The sequence below is a fragment of the Abramis brama genome, assembly GCF_963993115.1.
Source record: "Abramis brama genome assembly, chromosome: 11".
Lineage (NCBI taxonomy): Eukaryota > Metazoa > Chordata > Actinopteri > Cypriniformes > Leuciscidae > Abramis > Abramis brama.
In genome coordinates, this window is record NC_139973.1 from 33,969,202 (window position 1) to 33,989,469 (window position 20,268).

Consider the following 20,268-nt stretch of genomic DNA (forward strand, 5'->3'; position numbering starts at 1 on the left):
ATACTGAAAACATGGTTATTTAGTGATGTTTACAGGACTATTTAGGGCTTTTCACATTTGAAATAGTAAATCGTGGGTCATTTTAAACCCTGGGGAAATAGAATCCTGGGTTATCTTGGTTCACGTTTAACAATTAATCCTGGGTATTCATAAGCTGATGTTTCACACTGTACATAGACCTTATTCAGAGCAGCACCATGACCGGTCTGAAAGCTAGGCTGTGAGGGATAGGCTTACCGTGTTTTCAATTGCACCTGCTGTAAAAAGCTGTATAGCTGTTAGGTCACTTATAATTTTCCACAGCTCATGTTTTTTGGAGTTTTTTTGTCTACTGAAATTTATTGCAGTGATATTTTTTGCAGTGTTTTGTCAGCAGAACAATCCAAAAACACATTAAATAACAGTACAAGCCACTGAAGAGATGAATTTCTGTCCCTCACAGCCTCACTTTCGTTCCCGTTAAAAATCAAACATGGCGCTGCTTTGAATAAGGTCTATTCCTAAACCGTGGGTTAACATTCTTATTTGCGGTGTCAGTGTCATTGATTGGACGAACGCACGCAGCACGCGATCTGTTTGCATAAAGGCCTTGCGCATTCTATATTATCGACTGTATTATCAAGTTAATATTGAATGGACTTTTCAAACTATAAAAGGTAAGAATGAAACGGTGTTTCTTGTCACCATTTGACATTTTCCTCTCAAACGCTGAAACATAGCCTACAGTTTATACAAGTCTCATGCGGTGTTTCTGTGACTGTATAAATCACTTGAATATGAGGCACGCAATTGGCTGTTTGTTACTAAACCTCTAGCCGTAACTTTATAACACTGCTTCATGTCAAACTGCACATTTGGCAATTGGCACCGTAATTAACACTGCAAAAGCGGTGTTAACCCTGGCTTGCTCCGGGGCAGGGTTTCATAACCACGGGTAAAACGCGGTAGGTCTACTTATCTCGCTTCTAAATTACAAGTGTGAAATGTCCCTTCACCCGGGGTTAAAAGCGGGGTTTAGAAGGAGAACCCGGGAATAATTGCAGTGTGAAAAGCCCTTTAGTGACCCTTCAGGTCTGATAAAGCAATACAGTCTGTATCCTCATAAAGCTGATGTCAGTCTGTAGGGTAGGGTCAAACTGAAGTATTTGCAATGGTAATAATGATTTTAAACAGGTTTGCATATTTACAAACATTATTTATATACCAGGCCGCTGTGAATTGCTTTATAATAATAGTACCAACTTTCAAACGAACAGTATTATATGAGAATTTACTATCACAAATGTCTGTCATAAACTAATTTATTCTGTATATCCCTCTCAAAATGAATGATATCTATAGATTAACCTACAATAATGCATATTTATGTGTATTAAAGCCTTTGCAAAGCAGTAGAGCTCAGTTCTATAACTGTGAGTAAAGGAACATTATCTTGCTTTTGTTTAGGTTACAATGAAATGATGCAAAAATAGATGGTATATATACACACACACACTTTAATTTTGCATGCAATGCTAAAAAAAATTCTTAAAGGGTGTGTATTATTTTTAGCATAATTTTTACCATTCATTTTTAAATAGTATATTTTATTATAATATTTTAATATCATTTGTGTGTTTTTGTTTGTTTGTAATATTACATTTTCTTTTGTTATTTTTATTTTTTTATTTTGTCCCCTAAGGTTTTTTCACCAAATATATCATATAACATTAGTTGAGAAAGTTACAGTTTGTTTTAATGGTACAATTAACATTTTATTTAAAATAAATGAACATTTCATTTCTCATGATGACCACTTTACATTAGCAATACTCTAAGCAATCTGACTAAATTTGAGAATCTGAGTAGCAGGCTTAAACTAGTCATCCAAGCATACAGTAACCCCATATAATATCACTGGGCCAAAAATGTGAACTTTTCATTTTTACAAGTAGTATGTATTTTTGACAACCATCTTGAGTGATTGTGTGCTGCATAACTGTATATTTAGCCATATGATTGTACTGCTGGTGGATGAACGAAACAGGATGGGGATGAAAACTTAAAACTGTATTGTAGTGTAATTATGTAACTGCAATACTAGTGACAAATATCACATATAAGGCCATGCTGGGACCATGCACTTTATTTTGTATCTAAAAACCCATGGACAGGCTCGTTTTACACTGCTAACTGTATATTTAATAAACATATCCACTTTTTCTAAAATTAAAGTGTCAAACTCTGCAGGACACTCTGCCCTTTGTCAAATGTTCAACATAACAGACACTTGTTGGCCAAGAAATGCCAAATCAGCAGAACCATCTTTGTTGATCCAGGAACAACATTCAAATCAACCAATCAGATTTGAGGGACAAGTTTATGAGTTTAAGTTCATGTCAAGTTTAGGCTTACAACCAGGGTTAGGTGCTTCTACATCAGTGTTATCCAACTATCATTTCCCTCTGATTTTAGGGATAATTTGTGGGTAGGGTTAGGTTTAGGGGTACGCATAGGGTTAGGAATACATTTTCAGACAGTAATGTTGTTTAAGGTTCAACAAAATATGACCGAAGAACGCGTCTAACTCGGAAAAATCAATCAGGACGTGCACCAAATCAACCTTGTGCTGTACAAACCGATAAATCCATTTATCCATTCCGCCATATCCATCAATCCAATCCGCCAGAGAGCAATTTTAAATAATCTGATCTAGTAAGCAAATGCTGTTAGAAATTTTACCAGAATTTTACCAATGTAAGGTTGCTTACTGTATTCATTATTGGAAACTGGCTTCTAGATTCTGCCATTAGATGTATTAAAGAAGTAAAGAAAAAAAAACAAGCTTTAAGTAATTTTTCATGACCCTTTTAGTACAAAATGAAACTGGTTTTACATGCATGATCACAAACGCGTACATTGCCATTCTCCGATGCAATCAAAAGAGAATGTTGATATCACTAATCCTGATTCAAATAGACAGCAGACAACTTAAAGGAGAACTCCGGTCAATTTTAACATTGAGCAAATTTTTTTGTAAATTTGGAGTTCTGTCAATACAGAGAACAACGACAAAAATCGGTGTTGCCTACACAGTGTTATCCTCTTTTTAAAATTTGCACCCTGTTGACTTCAATGGGGCAAGTTTTAAACCTGCTTTTAGCCTCTTAACATCCTTGATGTGTCATTACAAGTGCACAGCCAATGTGAGTGATTCCTTCAGAGTGAACACGGGTGAATCTGACTGCAGTAGATGTGAAAGATATGAATAAAAATGATGTTATTTCAGCCAGCGCACATACTTACATCCTGTTTTCGGTCGAAGTCCATAGTAATCGATTGTCGAGTTCACGCGCATAGGTTTAGTTACCTATGATCACGCGCGTGAACTCGACAATCGATTACTATGGACTTCGACCGAAATCTAAAATTGTAAAATTATATAAAATTTGTTAAAAAAAATTTTTTTATATTTATATGTCGTTCTATGATAAAATAATCCCGGCAAACTGTCATCTGATGAAGTCTACTCATGGCTAGTTGCTTTACACAATGTTCCTTCCCCAGGTGCTGTATGGTTGTGTCGTGGAGGGGTGGGAGGAGTTTGATTTCAGGGAGGAGGAGCCTGAGCCTGAAAAGCTCCGCCTGTGTCTGTCCAAACTTCGGCTGAATGAAAGAGGGCTGCAGCGACGCTTTTCCAGTCCTACGTGGGTGCTGACCTGAGATGGACTCAGACTGAACTTATGACTCTGAGCTCTGGACTCGTACTCCTCCACTGATGTTTTCTTGTAGCTAAAAGAGAGACAGAGAAGGATATTTACAGTGTCATGGGAAGGCTAAATGGAATGATGAAGAGCTCTGTTCCAAAACCTCAACATGGGCAGTTACCCTCCAAGACAGTATCCTAACCGAAATGGAGCATAATAAGTTTGAATTATCATTCATCATGTGAAGTGCACAGTTATATATACAAGTTACTTATATTAAGACTTCTATTTGATTAGCTGCTATAGGTTATAATGAGTAACAAAGTGCAGTAAATGGTAAAACTATTTGCTCAAGTGTTTATGAATAAGCTAATAAATTATAATAATACGATTACAAATGTCATTTTGTAACATCGACCAGCATTACGGACTGTTTTTGTACAGCTAAAGTAATTGGAAGTGGCAGACACTGGAAGTCTTGCACAGTCAAGTTGAAAATGGCTGTCTGCTTTTACAAATTTGGTTAAAAAAAAAGAAATGCTGCATTTATACCATGTCCTAATTACCATAATTTCGAGATGACAATGTGACGTTCCACTCGAAGCTGTCTAACGTAAAAGCTGTTCGAACGCTTTTACAAGTTGGAATCTCGTAATTACGGCAATTACGACATGGCATGAACGCACCTAAAGTTCCTGAAAATTAAGCCAAAGAATTTTGATCGCCCACTGGTGGCTGGCTGCAGTATAAATCCCACCATCTCCATGTAATCGAATGGGACACGAGCCTAACTAAAAACTACAGACAGACATGTTGAGGTGTTAAGTTTGGTTTTAGTTATTTATTTTATGTCATAAAAACGTTGTGCTTGCGATTGAGAATGCGGGAATATGGGCGGCTCCACCTCATACTGCGCAGACTCGGGCTCCGGGTGACAATCGGCAAAGACCGTTTCTGCAATATTTTGGCTTAATTTTTCTACATGGGAAGGAGGCGGAAACACATCATCCATCTTTTTTTAACAGTCTATGCTAAAGTCAGGTGTAAGCATTTTGCTAAGCTAACAACTCATTAAAACCATCTTGAGTGATTGTGTGCTTCATTACTGCATATTTAGCCATTGGATTGTGTACTTCTGATGGATGAATGAAACAAGACGGGGATGAAAACGGTCTTGTATTGTAATAATGTAACACATTCAAATTAAAAATGGCTAAGTTTGCTTACAAATTAAAACGGGGCTGCGTCCTAAATCGCATCTCTCTTGAGTAGGTACTTATTTTGAACAAGTAATTACTTCACGACCACTAAAAAAGTATGTTCTATATAGTATTAATGTGTGTAGTATAAATGTAATCTGGACATACTACATTCGTCATGTTTTCATTATCATGTGACCTATTAGCGTCAGTTATGTCGCTTCACTACCATTCATAAATCCTCTCCCGTGGCCTCATGGGATAGTAAAGTGTCATCCGTGGACTTTTTACCTAATCTTTTATGAATACTGTGAATTTGGACGTACTTTTGTCACATACTCTTTTTCGCCTACTATATAGTAGAGAAGTATGCGATTTTGGATGCAGCCACGGTCTGGTGTTAGCATGTTGCTAATCTAACAACTGTGATGCTAACACACATTTAAGCACATTTTAGGTTACCTGACAACACATTTTATTCAGTGCAGCTTATAAGGCAGCATTATTTTGCTGCACACTGTTTAAAAAGCCTTTGTGTCAGGACTCCTATGATGTCTAAATGGGAAATTTTCTTGATTTTGGAAAAGAGCTATAAAGTGTTCACTGATGCATGCGGGTAGAATGTGAAGACCACATCATGATGGTGTACTGTAGTGTGCACTCACAGTCGCAGCAGTAGAGAGGAGAGCACCACTGAGACAGATGAAGCTGCCATCGCAGCAGAGCCCATCCACGGCTGCAGCACCAGACCGACAGGCATGAACACACCTGAAAATCAGGCTCAAACCAGTAAACCACATCCATCTATTACTGAATGCACACAGTACTCACTAATGTAAGAAAACATTGGAACCAGTGTGGTTGGATCTGTTTACCTGCTGCAATAGGGATGCCAAGCAAGTTATAAATGAGAGCAAACACAAAGTTTATCCGGATTCTCTGCACTGTTTTTTTAGACAACTCGATACTGGCCACCACATCCAGCAGATCATTCTACATCAACACAAAACATAATTGAATTTTTTTAATAGAATTTCCCCTTTATTTCCTGATAAAACTATTTTAATTGGGTAACTCACCCGTATAAGGACAATATCTGCTGCCTCAATGGCAACATCAGTGCCAGTTCCTATGGCGATGCCTAAATCAGCATGGGCAAGAGCGGGCGAGTCATTGACCCCATCGCCCACCATTGCAACTTTCAGACCTCTTTCCTGCAATTCCTGGACTTTTGCCACTTTATGGGAGGGCAAGACTTCTGCAAACACCTTCCTGATGCCTACCTGTAAAATAAAACGGTGTATTCTGGTGTAAATACTATCAAAATCAAAGACACAAAAGCACAAAATGCAAATTGGATGTCAGGAACATGGCGGTCACATTAGAGAAATGCTGGTTGCAGATGAAAAAAGGTCATTATTAATAGTGTAGTGATGTATAAAGCACAGCTCACACAGAAGTCACTTTCAAACAAAGCCGCTTTCTGTTGGTCAATGCGGCGAATCAACGTGACCAACTTGAAACTGTTGTGAAATATGCGCGGGAAAATTTCTGAAATATTAAAATAACTGGATTTCATCTGCGAAAATTTACAGAACAGATGTAATTATGACCACACCTTTATGAACATCAGTATTCTGAATGGTGGTGCTTATGTGTGATAGCCTAGAAATCTAGACGCACCCTAGCGGCAGCAAAATGTATTTCGCAGCCAGGTGGGTCTAGGCACTCTCAATAGACCTTCTAGCTGCAAAAACCTAAATTGGGTCAGGCCAGAGAATGTCTAATAGGAAGAGAATTGGCACTCTCTGCTTACTTCCGGTTTCTGGACTGGCTGCAGTAACACATCTCTGTCCATGCGGGGGCGCTCGCAGGCGAGTGCAGAATGAATGGAGGTCTATGGCGAAAAACCCTCAAAATCCACTTTTCTCAGGATATAATTTTTTGTCTAGTAATTTGAATGTTGTATTCGAAAGGAGATGCAAAGAAATTACACATTGCTGGGTGTTAGATTTTTTAGAGTCACTTATTTGGTTTAAAAAGTATTTTAAAATGTCAATGACGTCAGAATGCTGACGTCATTAGCAGAATGCTAGTGTGTTATGGGCAACAACAACTCAACCTGTAAGAAATCGAAAAGAAATAAATACTCGTTCATTCAACTTTCGACCTATAACCCATGTTGAACTTGCAAAACCTACAATAAAATCTGAGATTTCTCAACGGCAATCGGGTGAAAGAGACACATTTAGCCGTCTAGCCCCATAGACTCCCATTCAGTCTGCACTCGCCCGCGATCACCTCCAGTGGAATTCTAATGGAACTGCAACCAAGATCGATGCAATGGGGCTAATAGGAAGTGCCAAGGCTCTCCGTAGACGGGCTCTGGTCAGGCCAATCACGTCGTGTATAGAGTAGGCGGGGCGGGCTTAACATAATTATGACGACAGAGTTGCGACGGCTGCCACTTGAAAACAAAGAATGACGGCTGCTGGAGAACAACGGTCTTTCGAATCGGCTTTGGCCGCGACTCGGGAGGACTTGGAGTTAAGTTTTTCTTTGAGAAAAGAGCAAAGAACGGCACTTAAGTCATTCTTAAAAAAAGGAAGATGTGTTCGTCGTTTTGCCGGCCAGATATGGCAAAAGTTGAATCTATCAACTAAGCTCCGCTGTTGGGAAAACGCTCTGGGGTGCGTTTCCCGAAAGCATCGTTGACCAACTATGGTAGCAAGTTCATCGCAATGTCCATTGAACTCTATTGGTAACGACGGAACTTGCGACCATAGTTGGCTAACGATGCTTTCGGAAAACGCACCCCTGGTTGATTTAAGCGCTGTCCTATTGCGTGCAGAGGGAATTTGAAAGGCAGCCGTTTATCCCGGCCCTCGGATTAAACCGCGTCTATGGTGAGTTTCCAGACCTAACATCTTGATGTAGGTCTGGCTTGCCAGGCTATATGTGTGAATGACTTGAGTTTGAATCCAGTTTGTGATATTTTATATTATTTTGTGTTATATGAATTCCTGCTCATATTTTATTTGGTTCTAGGCAAAATGCGTGTATTGATATGCACCTGTGTGGCGATGGCCCGGGCTGTACGTCTGTTGTCTCCTGTGATCATGAAGACCTCTATTCCCATACTGCACAGGGTGTGAACAGCTAGAGCCGACTCTGGCTTTACAGTATCTGCCACAGCTAACATAGCACACAAGACACCTAAAAAAAAGACACAGAAAGGGGGAGGAAAAAGAGTGAAGACTTTTGAGAGAAAAAAGCTTGACATTTAAAGGAGTAGTTGACCCAAAAATGACAATTATACCATTATTTACTCACACTCAGGTCATCCTAGGTGTACATGACTTTCTACTTTCAGCCGATCACAATCCGAGTTATAATTAATAATAGCTTTAAATAGCTTTGTTTTTGAAGCTCCTAAAAGTGCATCCATCCATCATAAAAGTAATCCATTCAACTCCAGTGGGTTAATAAAGGCCTCCTGAAGCAAGGCAATGGGTTTTTGTAAGAAAAATATCCATATTTAAAACTTAATAAACTATAATTACTGGCTTCTGGCAACAGCCATACGTCTGTTCACAAGAGAGTCGAGGTCCGGCGGAAGGGTGACTTCTGACCCGACGTATGACATAGCTACTCTTATATCAAAATCCTCTGACATTTTTCTTTAAAGTTGCAGTCCGTAACTTTTTTGGGTTAAAAATTATACCAAATAAATTTGAGCAAGTACATAACCAGCCAGTTTGTTCAAAACTATCTGCTTGCTCGATTCAAAACGGTAAGCTTGTAATAATGTTTTTTTTTTTTTTGCAATTCGAGCATGTCTTTGCGTCATTACGTCACATCTGTACACATAAAGAAGGAGTCTCGGCTAGTAGGTTATATTGAGTGTGAGGATGTTGGAGGTGGAGATTTATAGCCTTTTCTCACAGCACTTAATATACAGTGAGGAAAATAAGTATTTGAACACCCTGCTATTTTTGCAAGTTCTCCCACTTAGAAATCATGGAGGGGTCTGAAATTGTCATCGTAGGTGCATGTCCACTGTGAGAGACATAATCTAAAAAACAAAATCCAGAAATCACAATGTATGATTTTTTAACTATTTATTTGTATGATACAGCTGCAAATAAGTATTTGAACACCTGAGAAAATCAATGTTAATATTTGGTACAGTAGCCTTTGTTTGCAATTACAGAGGTCAAACGTTTCCTATAGTTTTTCACCAGGTTTGCACACACTGCAGGAGGGATTTTGGCCCACTCCTCCACACAGATCTTCTCTAGATCAGTCAGGTTTCTGGGCTGTCGCTGAGAAACACGGAGTTTGAGCTCCCTCCAAAGATTCTCTATTGGGTTTAGGTCTGGAGACTGGCTAGGCCACGCCAGAACCTTGATATGCTTCTTACAGAGCCACTCCTTGGTTATCCTGGCTGTGTGCTTCGGGTCATTGTCATGTTGGAAGACCCAGCCTCGACCCATCTTCAATGCTCTAACTGAGGGAAGGAGGTTGTTCCCCAAAATCTTGCAATACATGGCCCCGGTCATCCTCTCCTTAATACAGTGCAGTCGCCCTGTCCCATGAGCAGAAAAACACCCCCAAAGCATGATGCTACCACCCCCATGCTTCACAGTAGGGATGGTGTTCTTGGGATGGTACTCATCATTCTTCTTCCTCCAAACACGTTTAGTGGAATTATGACCAAAAAGTTCTATTTTGGTCTCATCTGACCACATGACTTTCTCCCATGACTCCTCTGGATCATCCAAATGGTCATTGGCAAACTTAAGACGGGCCTTGACATGTGCTGGTTTAAGCAGTAGAACCTTCCGTGCCATGCATGATTTCAAACCATGACGTCTTAGTGTATTACCAACAGTAACCTTGGAAACGGTGGTCCCAGCTCTTTTCAGGTCATTGACCAGCTCCTCCCGTGTAGTTCTGGGCTGATTTCTCACCTTTCTTAGGATCATTGAGACCCCACGAGGTGAGATCTTGCATGGAGCCCCAGTCCGAGGGAGATTGACAGTCATGTTTAGCTTCTTCCATTTTCTAATGATTGCTCCAACAGTGGACCTTTTTTCACCAAGCTGCTTGGCAATTTCCCCGTAGCCCTTTCCAGCCTTGTGGAGGTGTACAATTTTGTCTCTAGTGTCTTTGGACAGCTCTTTGGTCTTGGCCATGTTAGTAGTTGGATTCTTACTGATTGTATGGGGTGGACAGGTGTCTTTATGCAGCTAACAACCTCAAACAGGTGCATCTAATTTAGGATAATAAATGGAGTGGAGGTGGACATTTTAAAGGCAGACTAACAGGTCTTTGAGGGTCAGAATTCTAGCTGATAGACAGGTGTTCAAATACTTATTTGCAGCTGTATCATACAAATAAATAGTTAAAAAATCATATATTGTGATTTCTGGATTTTTTTTTTTTAGATTATGTCTCTCACAGTGGACATGCACCTACGATGACAATTTCAGACCCCTCCATGATTTCCAAGTGGGAGAACTTGCAAAATAGCAGGGTGTTCAAATACTTATTTTCTTCACTGTAATTAAACTTATCAATTTGATGGTGGATCCAGAAAGGTTCAAACGACAATCACCAGTGACAACTGGAGATTCACCTGTTGTAAAATGCAAAAGACTTCGGACTTCAAAGTGGCTACAGAAAAAGAAACAGACTGCAACAGGGCCCATGCGAAAACAAGGATAAATATCGGCAGCTCTTTTGAAAGATGGCGTGAACTCCGTGTTTTGAAAACGGACAATTTCTGACAATTAGAAATTAGACTGGACAGAAATGGAAACTGAACTACAGGTAGCCCTAATACACATTAATGTAGTCACGCAATGCTGATGTTGTTAACATTAACAATTTGAGAACAAAGTATAATTTGCACGGTTTGACGTGATATAAGCGATCGTTAGATTTAATCAGCATGATTTACTGCAATGCTTTTTCCCCCTTAGTTGGTCGGAATAAAAGTTACTTGTTCAGATGACATTTTCCGGTGAAAATTCTTATGTTGGTCATACTTCCAAAAAGTAGAATCTGTGATTCCAAATGACAGTATCCACACCGGCGCGGTGACTGACAGCCACACATTCTCCTCAAAACATTGGATTCATCCACGTTGTGCCATGCCGATGCACAACACACGTAAACTTGATAATTCCGCAAAAAACTGCAATTGCAGATTTCGAACAGAGATGGCAACAAAGAGGAAAAACTATGGACTGTAGCTTTAAAATTTCCAGTAATAGACTTCTAATTCGTGGCTGGTGTTTTGTTCTGCTCTATCCTCTGCGCTTCCGCCTACGTCATACGCCATACATCGGGTCAGAGGTCACCCTTCTATTGGTATATTTCTAACAAAAACACATTGCTTTGCTTGAGAAAGCCTTTATTAACCCACTGGAGTCGTATGGATTACTTTTATGATGGATGGATGCACTTTTTGGAGCTTCAAAAATCCAGACTTTAATGCCATTATAAAGCTGGGAAGAGCCAGGATATTATTTAATATAACTCCTATTGTGATCGGCTGAAAGAAGAAAGTCATTTCCATATTTCCATTTTTGGGAGAACTATTCCTTTAAGCTTGATTTAATGAATAATAAATACAAAATATATTATAAATGGACGTCAGGCGGAAAAAGTATGATACGACCATTTTAAAATTAGACACACTGGCAAGTTCTGTTAAAGGTGCAGTAAGCGATTTCTGAGAAATTGTTTATAATTGAAATCACAAAAGCAAAAACGCCCCTAACCAAAAGGATCACACCTCTATCTTGATAGCTCCGCCCCAAAATCCATGAACACGCTATGCAGCACAGGCACCTCCCCCCTCATGAGTGGACACGCCCCTTACTGCTGAAATCGCTTACTGCACCTTTAATATTTTCAGGAATATGTTTTGTTCGTTGTGTTGTTCCGTTTCCCAGCCATGTGTTCTCCGACCTAGTTTCCTAGTGTGTGCCAGTTTGTTCCTTTAAAGGGATACTTCACCTCTGGAAAGATGAATGTGTATTTAAAATGGGTCATTTATGTAGAAGAAATGTGAAATTATTTTTGAATTTGGAGCTTTCTAGACTGAGAAAAGACAGAAAATGTATTTTTGGCTTATGTGGATGAAAGACAACAACTCCCAGAATGCATTTGCTTCGCTGCCCTAGGAGGCCACTCCCAAGCCACGCCTACCGGTAAGAGCGCGCAGTTAAACAACAAGGCTTAGCTACTAGTGAGTCTCCGTGACGACGAGTCTGTCCGGGATTTCGAGATCACCCAAAATGTCCAGGATTCCGCTTTTGCGTTCTACAGTCGCCATTCATTATATTTACTGTGGCGAGCAGGACGAGACTGAGGGCCGCGGGAGAATGATGAGAGGCCGGTGGCGTGATTACCGATGAGCAGGACGCGTTGCAGTCAAAGACGCACCGTCTGTGAGAAGCACCGGTCTCGTATCTCTCATGGAGGAGCGGGAATTTTCTTAGCAATGTTAAAAGGCACATCAACCGATCACTTGTTTAGCGTTCATGTAAATACTACATTCAGATTCACCAATCGGAATGAATTCATTTAGATTGAAACAAAAGGTGTGCATGTAAACAATGAATGGTGACTGCAGAAAGCAAAAGCCGAATCCCAGACATTTTGGACGATCTCGACGGCCGGACATGTCCGGGAAAAAGAGGATGGTAACCCCTACTACTCAGCTTTCTCCTACTACTCAGCTTTCTCCACAGAAAAAGAGCCTGCTAGCTTAGCTTCCAAAAAAAGATGGCTGACACTATGTGTACATTCTGTGAGTGAGATCCCACCCTCTATGGGCAGGTTGAAAACATGCGGGACAGCCCCTACTACTGGCTGTAGTCTTTAGCCTCTGGCCAAAAAATCCTCCGATGACGCAAGATGACGATTTTTGCGTCATCGGAGGATTTTTTCCAGACAAAAAATACATAAATCTCTCGTCTCAGGGGGATATGAGGGTAGAAAGCACGGTAATTTGAAAATACTACAGGTTTTCTGCTAATACAACGCTTATTGCTAAATCCTGAAGTATCCCTTTAATTACTGATTTCATTCACCTGTTGTTCTATTAGTTAACTCATTAGTTTTCCCTGTTATTTTAAGCCCTGTGTCTCAGTTCCTGGGTCCAGTATTGTTTGCGTGAATGCCAAACATGGTTGTTATCCAAGTTTATCTCCTAAGTTTTCCTTGTGGATTATAATAAAAAACTGTTTAAGTTTCTTTCTCTAACGTTGTGCGCTTCTCTACAGCCTCAAACCGTTACAAACATAAGAACATTTTTATTTTTAATAATAAATGTCTGTTAGACTAAACTTATTTTCTTAACATGCAAATAAACACAAAAGGTCATTTAATGAACTTGGGCGGTACCATCAATGGCCACAAGTATGGCCGTCTGTCCTTTAGTCTCATGGCTGCTCATGGCATCATCCACATCAGATGTGACCTCCAAACCGTTCCGCAACATCCACTGTCTGTTCCCGATCAAAACAGAGTATGAGGGGCAATCTGAGAAAACACATATACATATATCAGTACTGTGTATCTGTCTTCATACACCAAGAGATTCATTCATTCAAGGAAATCTGAGCCACAATCACACTGAAATAAATAAATAGATAAATACATGAAAATACAGATAACTGACACACAACAAAGCTTTTATGCTTTAAAACTACATAAGCAATGTTAACTGCTGGAAATATTAAAATGATAAAATATCTATGGAAAAAGGCCCTTTTAAAGGAAAAAGGCTCTGAAAATGTAATACACAAAGCTCACAGTAGGAGGCACCAATAACCCACATTTACCTTACCTGACCCTGAATCTGTGCCTGCCACCAAGCTGCTCTCATCTGTGGTGGCTCCTTGGATAGTGACAAGTGGTGTTTGCTTTGCTGCGGGTGTGTTTGTTTCTTGTGTCTTTGAGCTGTTCTGCAGCAGATCCTCAATGTTGGAGACTTTACAACTGATTCCACAGCCTGGAACGGCCTGGAAGTCATGGCAGGAGCCCAGAGTTTCTGTTCCCAACTCCTACAGAGAGACAGATTTAGAAGCAGACAGATTTAGAAACCTCTTTTAACCTGCAAGAGCACTTTCATCAAACAGACATGGAAACAGAGTGGGTGGAAAACAATTTTTTCCTAAATTTTGGAGACTTTTGTTTGTACAGCTGGATCATGTGATTCTGTCCTGAAGTTTCAAAGTTTGTTGTGTGTGGTGGCTTTTCCAAACCTCTTTGCAATGCTTTGCGACAGCTATGCCCAGTGGATGTTCACTGCTGGCCTCGGCGGTGCCCACTACAGCCAGAACCTTCCGAAGAGGAAGCCTTGCTCGGTCCCACAGAACCAGTACTCGGGTCACCTGCGGCACACCATTAGTGATGGTGCCCGTCTTATCAAACATAACAGCCCCGACCTGCAGGAGCAGCAGGGAAGAGAGTCCAGTTTTAACGGATTACCCAGTGAATCCTAAAAGAATCTCTGAACATTTTTGTCTGAGCTAGATTTATAACTGCATATACTATGTCTCTATATACAAGAATACAGATACTATACAGTTTTAGACAAAAATAGAATATATATATATATATATATATATATATATATATATATATATAATAGATGTATATTTCAAATTATATTATAAATGTATTATATGTTTATTTTATAAATGATGCCTGTAGAGACCATATATTTTGCTGGATTTTTATATATTATGTATCTACAGTATACACAATTTGTGGTCAATATGTTTTTGAAAGTCTCTTATGCTCACCAATCAAACATTTATTTGATCAAAACGGTAAAAAAAAAAAAAGGTATTGTGAGATATTATTACCATTTATAATAACAGTTTTCTATTTGAATATATTTTAAAAATGTAATTTATTCCTGTGATGGCAAAGCTGAATTTTCAGCATCATTACTCCAGTCATTATTGCTAAACCATTCTAATATGCTGAATAGAAACATTTCTTATTATCAAAAATGTTAAAACCAGTTGTGCTGAAATATTTTTGTAAAAACTAACAGTTCTTTCAGGATTTTTTGATGAATAAAGTTAAAAAGAACAGCAGTTTTTGAAATAGAATTTTTTTGTAACAATATAAAATTCTTTACTGTCACTTTTGATTATGTTAACATGTCCTTCCTGAATAATTGATCACTGTGACCGACCCCAAACCTTTGAAAAATATATACAGTATATACATACATAATACAAATCCAGCAAAATTCCAATACCGCTGCACCCCGGGATGTCAGCTTAATAAATACAGACTTAGAAGGAATTAGTGTTGAGCATTGCCTTGTGGGCCATCTCTAGGGGTTCTCCTCCCTTTATGAGAATGCCATTCTGAGCGCCCACCCCTGTGCCCACCATAACAGCAGTAGGGGTTGCCAGACCCAGAGAGCAGGGGCACGCAATGGACAGAACTGTGATGGAGGCCTGGAAGGCAAAGCGGACGATCACATCTGTTCGGGAGATGTTTTGCTCATAACCCTGTAGAGGTCATACTTAGGTTAGAGACTTTTTCTAGTTTTTTCTCCTCGCACACATGCTAGCATTTACACACAGTTGATGAATTACTGTAACTCACAGGGAAATACTTTGCCACAATGTCAAAGTCCAGAAAGCCAATGATGAGCCATGCTACCACTGTTAGCAAGGAGATGACCACTATGAACGGAACGAAATAGCCACTCAATCTGTCGGCTAACTGTTGAATCGGTGCCTGCCAAAAGAAGAGGACAATTATATAATTACAACAATCTAAAGTAAGAATGTATTTATTTCTAACAAATATGTAAAAAAAAAAAAATAGGTTAAAGTAACAGATTGAGCAGATGTTATTAATTTAGTGTTTAATTCTCTTCTGTCCACACAAATGTCCTTAAAAAATGCCTTATATTTACTTGTCTTTGAATTTAATTAACAACATACAATTTTTTTAGATTAATCATGAATAAATATTTTAATAGATTATAAGACCAAGTAAAAATAAAAGTGAAAATTAAGAATAAATGTGAAGGTAAACTTGTGTCACGGCTGGGCTTAGGAGGAAGAAGAGAGTAAACAAAACAAAAGATTGAAATCCAACAACAAAATAAATCAAATCAAGAGAAAAGCAACCTAACGGTGTGCACTTAAACACAACCAACACCAGATAACGAACAAATTAAACTGAGGGCATATATACACTGGAACTAATGAACAACTGAGGAAAAGGTGTGTGTAATCAATAAAACAATGAGTAACAATGGCAACAAATGAAAACAAAAGGCAAACACAAGAATCGACAATAAACTAAAAGTCCTTGAAAATGAAACAGAAACACAACATAATCGTGACAAATTGAAAGTAAATATATATATATATTTTTTTTTACTTGTATAGTTTGACCAGATTTTATTAATTTAGAGATAGGCCTACATTTCTTCTGTTCACACAAATGTCCTTATAAAAATGCCTTTTATTTAATTTTCCCTGAATTGATTTAATTACATACATTTTTTTGTATTATTTTTCTATTACATTTTAACTACACACATGTACATGTACATATACATTGCCATGTAACATAGAAAAACTACATAAACATTTTTAGATTAATCATGAATAAGTATTTTAAAAGACGGCAAGCTCAAGTAAATTTAAATAGGAAAGGAAACTTGCTTTTGTATGCACATGCATGTCCATTAGCAGGTTTTCTTTACTCTCGGCCTCTTATTACATTGCTGATACCTCTAAAAGCAAAGGTTTGTTTGCACACATGTCCGAGTGTGTTTGTACCATGTTTGTGTACATGAATTAATACCTTTGATGTCTGTGCCTCTTCCACTAGTTTGACTATCTGGCTGAGCGTGGTCTCTGACCCTACATGTGTGGATTCCACTAGTAGAGCTCCATGAGCGTTAATAGAGCCTGCAATCACGCAACTGCCAGGTTTCTTAATCACCGGCATTGGCTCTCCTGGAATGATAAATAGACTTTCAGTTAGGATTTCCGATTCTTAGGATTCATCAGGCAGCTTTGGACCCTTGGACCAATATAATGCTAATATAACTAATGAACATGACAGATCACTAGGAAAAAGCAGAGGTTGAAGCCAGAAACTAAAAATCATACTTTGAGCAGGCGCTCAAACATATGGGAGTATTAACTCCCATATGAAAAAATAAAGGGATAGTTCACTCAAAAAGGAACATTTTGTCAGCTACAGTTCGTTTAGCTACTCACTCTTATGCCGTTCCAAATCCATAAGAATTTTGCTCATCTTCGGAACTCAAATGAAGATATTTTTAATGAAATCTGAGACATTTCTGTCCCTCTATTACTGTAAATGTCTATTCACACAAAACTATGATGCTTCAAAACATTCATAAAGAGATCGTAAAATAAATCCATATGAATTGAGCAGTTCAATCTGAGTCTTCTGAATAAGCATTGATCATGCTTGAGCTTCCATGACCAAATTTGAATGCTGTAATCACTGTTCGCTGAGTTTTGGGTAAATAGACTTTCAATGGAGAGACAGAAATCTCTGCTATTTCATTAAAAAAATTAATTCGTGTTTTGAAGATGAATAAAAGTCTTATGGATTTGGAACGACATGAGACTAAGATTTTGACAGACTTTTCATTTTTGGGTGAACTAACCCTTTCATTTTTCACCAAAGGTCATTTGTGTACTTTTTATGTTAAGACACTTTCTCCTATCCAAGCTTAATATGCAAAGACAACTATAAGCACACTGCACCTTTAACTTAAAATCAGAATGACGTTTCTGAATCACTGGGAAAACCTACAATGTATGTACTATGACACTGTTTACAAATTTAACATCCTAAACCACACAAACCCCCACTAAGTCAAAGTCTTACCAGTGATAAGGGACTCATCAGCCATGGACGTGCCTGCAATGACCTTCCCGTCAACAGGGAACTTCCCCCCTGGTGCCACCTTCACCACGTCACCTCTCTGCACCAGATCCACAGATACCTGCTCTTCTCTGACACATGAAAGGAAATTTACAGTTTAATTTTGCAAACGTCTCATGCAACACAGCACACACATCAATCAACACCATTCAGTATTCAAATTCATGTCAGGGGTGCTCAACCCTGCTCCTGTTGCCTCACACTCACAGCAGTGCTCCTTGCCTGTCAATCATTTTGTGTGTTCGGGTTTGCTGGCATGTCCTTGGAGGATTTTTTTTTTCACAGGAGTCAAGGTGTTCATTTTGACAAGACTAAATTTGATACATCTACTGTAAATAAGAAGGTTGATATCAAAATATGAAAAAACAAAAACGGCACATCATGTCAAAAAGGTTCCTGACCTCCGCTATCAGTCATACCAAGTATCCAATTCACTTATGAGCACCCCTGAAATATGATTAGTTTCTAGCTAAAGGCTTATATAATGACTTCAGTAGAGTCTAGAGAGTGAACTGAACCTGATGATGATGTTGTCTCGGCCCAGGGACACTACAGTGGCATCTGTGGCCTGAAGTGACATGAGTTTAGCCAGAGCCTCAGAAGTTTTACTCTGAAAGAACAAAATAAAGGCAAACATCATAGGTTTTTATCTCATTCAGGTTAGAATGATGCTCAAATGTAAGCTCACATAAACAGTCCGACCATATAACCTTAGATTTTGTGTTTTCTGTTTTTGAAAGGCTGCTGCATCATTGCAATAATAATAACCAACTGCAGAACCCCAGAACCATATGTCACATGTCATATTTCCTCCTGCCCTACCGTGAAACACTCACTCTGAAAGGACGAGTTCCTGTCACATATCATACACACACACTACAATAAGCTGACAGAACAGAGGTAAATGTGTTTTAATGCCGGGTGAAATCGGGGTAAGGGGCAAAAATCGATCGGTTTATGCTAAAGCCGTTTATGATCTTACTCCGATATAGGAAAACAAGTTAATTTATCATGCATAATCATCTTAAGAACATGCACATAAAAATTATATTTGAATAAATTATTTGCTGCCGGTTTGTTATATCGGTATAATCTATTTCAGATAAATGGCATAAAAAAAATCAGACAGTTTTTGGCTAGGATGCTAACTTTTATATAGCACAGCTTTTGTACTAAAATCAAGCGTAGCGTTAGTTCTGGCAGGTCACGTTAGTCAAGCTCGCATCAGCTGATCCACATCTACCTATAGGAATACGACGCCTATCACCATATACATATATAAGCTCCTTCAGTATTATCAGCAGCTATCGCGTTTCTCAGGAGCTAATTACCCTCCTCCATCCCCAGCTCCTCCTCTCGCCCAGTCAGGATTTGACATTCTGATTCCCCTTGAATCAGAATAATTATCGAATAATGTTGTACTTTAAAATCTTGAATTAAATATATTTGCAAATGTTCATGTTGGTTCTGTTCTGTTTACCCCAAGGGGGGTTATTGCTGCTCTCCCTGCTCTTATCCATGCTAGGCTGCATGGATGCGCAGGGAGTTCTCGCCCAGAACAGAACCATACCGCCAATCCAAACTGTATGCTAACTGTCAATCATATTTGACGGTAGTGGTCCTGACAGAAATGTAAAAACGTATGTACGGCATTATCAAAACAGAAGTTTCAGTATATTTGTGGCTGTTCCTGTTACTGATTAAACTAAAGAGAGTTCAGAGCAGCTTGGGGAATTCATTTTGTCAGCAAAGAGCAATTCATTATTTCAGCATTTTTATGACATAATGATAGCACCCATTTGAAGCATGTGAGCGAATCCATTACAGAGAAATTACAGCACCAGACATAAACAAAGGGTCATAAACCACTGCTGCCGTTAAGCTGCATGCATTCACATCCCACAAGATAAACAAATAATTGTAAATATATGTAAAAAAAATCTATTAAATCAACGTTATTTGGTTTTAAATAAGCATTTTCTGATACAATGATTTTTGTTGCATGTAAAAAGCAAATGCATGTATAAAAATGCATGTAAAAAGCAATCAAAAAACTCAGTATGCAGGCCAATAATGTGATATATGGTTTGCTAATAAATTAGGTTGTGTGGGAAATATCAAGATAAGTGTATATTAAAATATGTAAATGGAAATGACCGCCAGTCAAAAGCTTACTAATTTCCTCATAAGGGATTTAAAAAAAAAAAAATGTTTGTTATGTAACCAAAACAAAGTCCTTTATATGGTAACATCTAAATTAACTGGCTTTATTTAAACTTTATTTCATTGACTAATGCAAAATATATTATAATGACCAATTTTTTAATATACTACATTAGGTTGACACCAACTAAAGACATTTTGAAGAGCCAGATCACCTAGAATTATCTCTT

General features: G+C 38.6%; 1 protein-coding gene across 1 annotated transcript in view; it reads right to left on the reverse strand.

Annotated features, from left to right (window-relative positions):
- Positions 1–16: 16 nt before the first annotated feature.
- atp7b (ATPase copper transporting beta) overlaps positions 17–20,268 on the reverse strand; it is a 30,300-nt gene continuing 10,048 nt past the window's right edge. The window contains exons 9-21 of the mRNA XM_084129552.1: positions 18,394–18,485; positions 17,819–17,946; positions 16,754–16,908; positions 15,536–15,670; positions 15,244–15,438; positions 14,170–14,352; positions 13,752–13,968; positions 13,307–13,444; positions 7,959–8,101; positions 5,965–6,168; positions 5,761–5,878; positions 5,551–5,653; positions 17–3,771 (exon numbers count right to left, since the gene is read on the reverse strand). Of these exons, the coding sequence (XP_083985678.1) occupies positions 3,525–3,771; positions 5,551–5,653; positions 5,761–5,878; positions 5,965–6,168; positions 7,959–8,101; positions 13,307–13,444; positions 13,752–13,968; positions 14,170–14,352; positions 15,244–15,438; positions 15,536–15,670; positions 16,754–16,908; positions 17,819–17,946; positions 18,394–18,485 (2,058 nt within the window). The 3' untranslated portion in view covers positions 17–3,524. The remainder of the gene's footprint in view (positions 3,772–5,550; positions 5,654–5,760; positions 5,879–5,964; positions 6,169–7,958; positions 8,102–13,306; positions 13,445–13,751; positions 13,969–14,169; positions 14,353–15,243; positions 15,439–15,535; positions 15,671–16,753; positions 16,909–17,818; positions 17,947–18,393; positions 18,486–20,268) is intronic.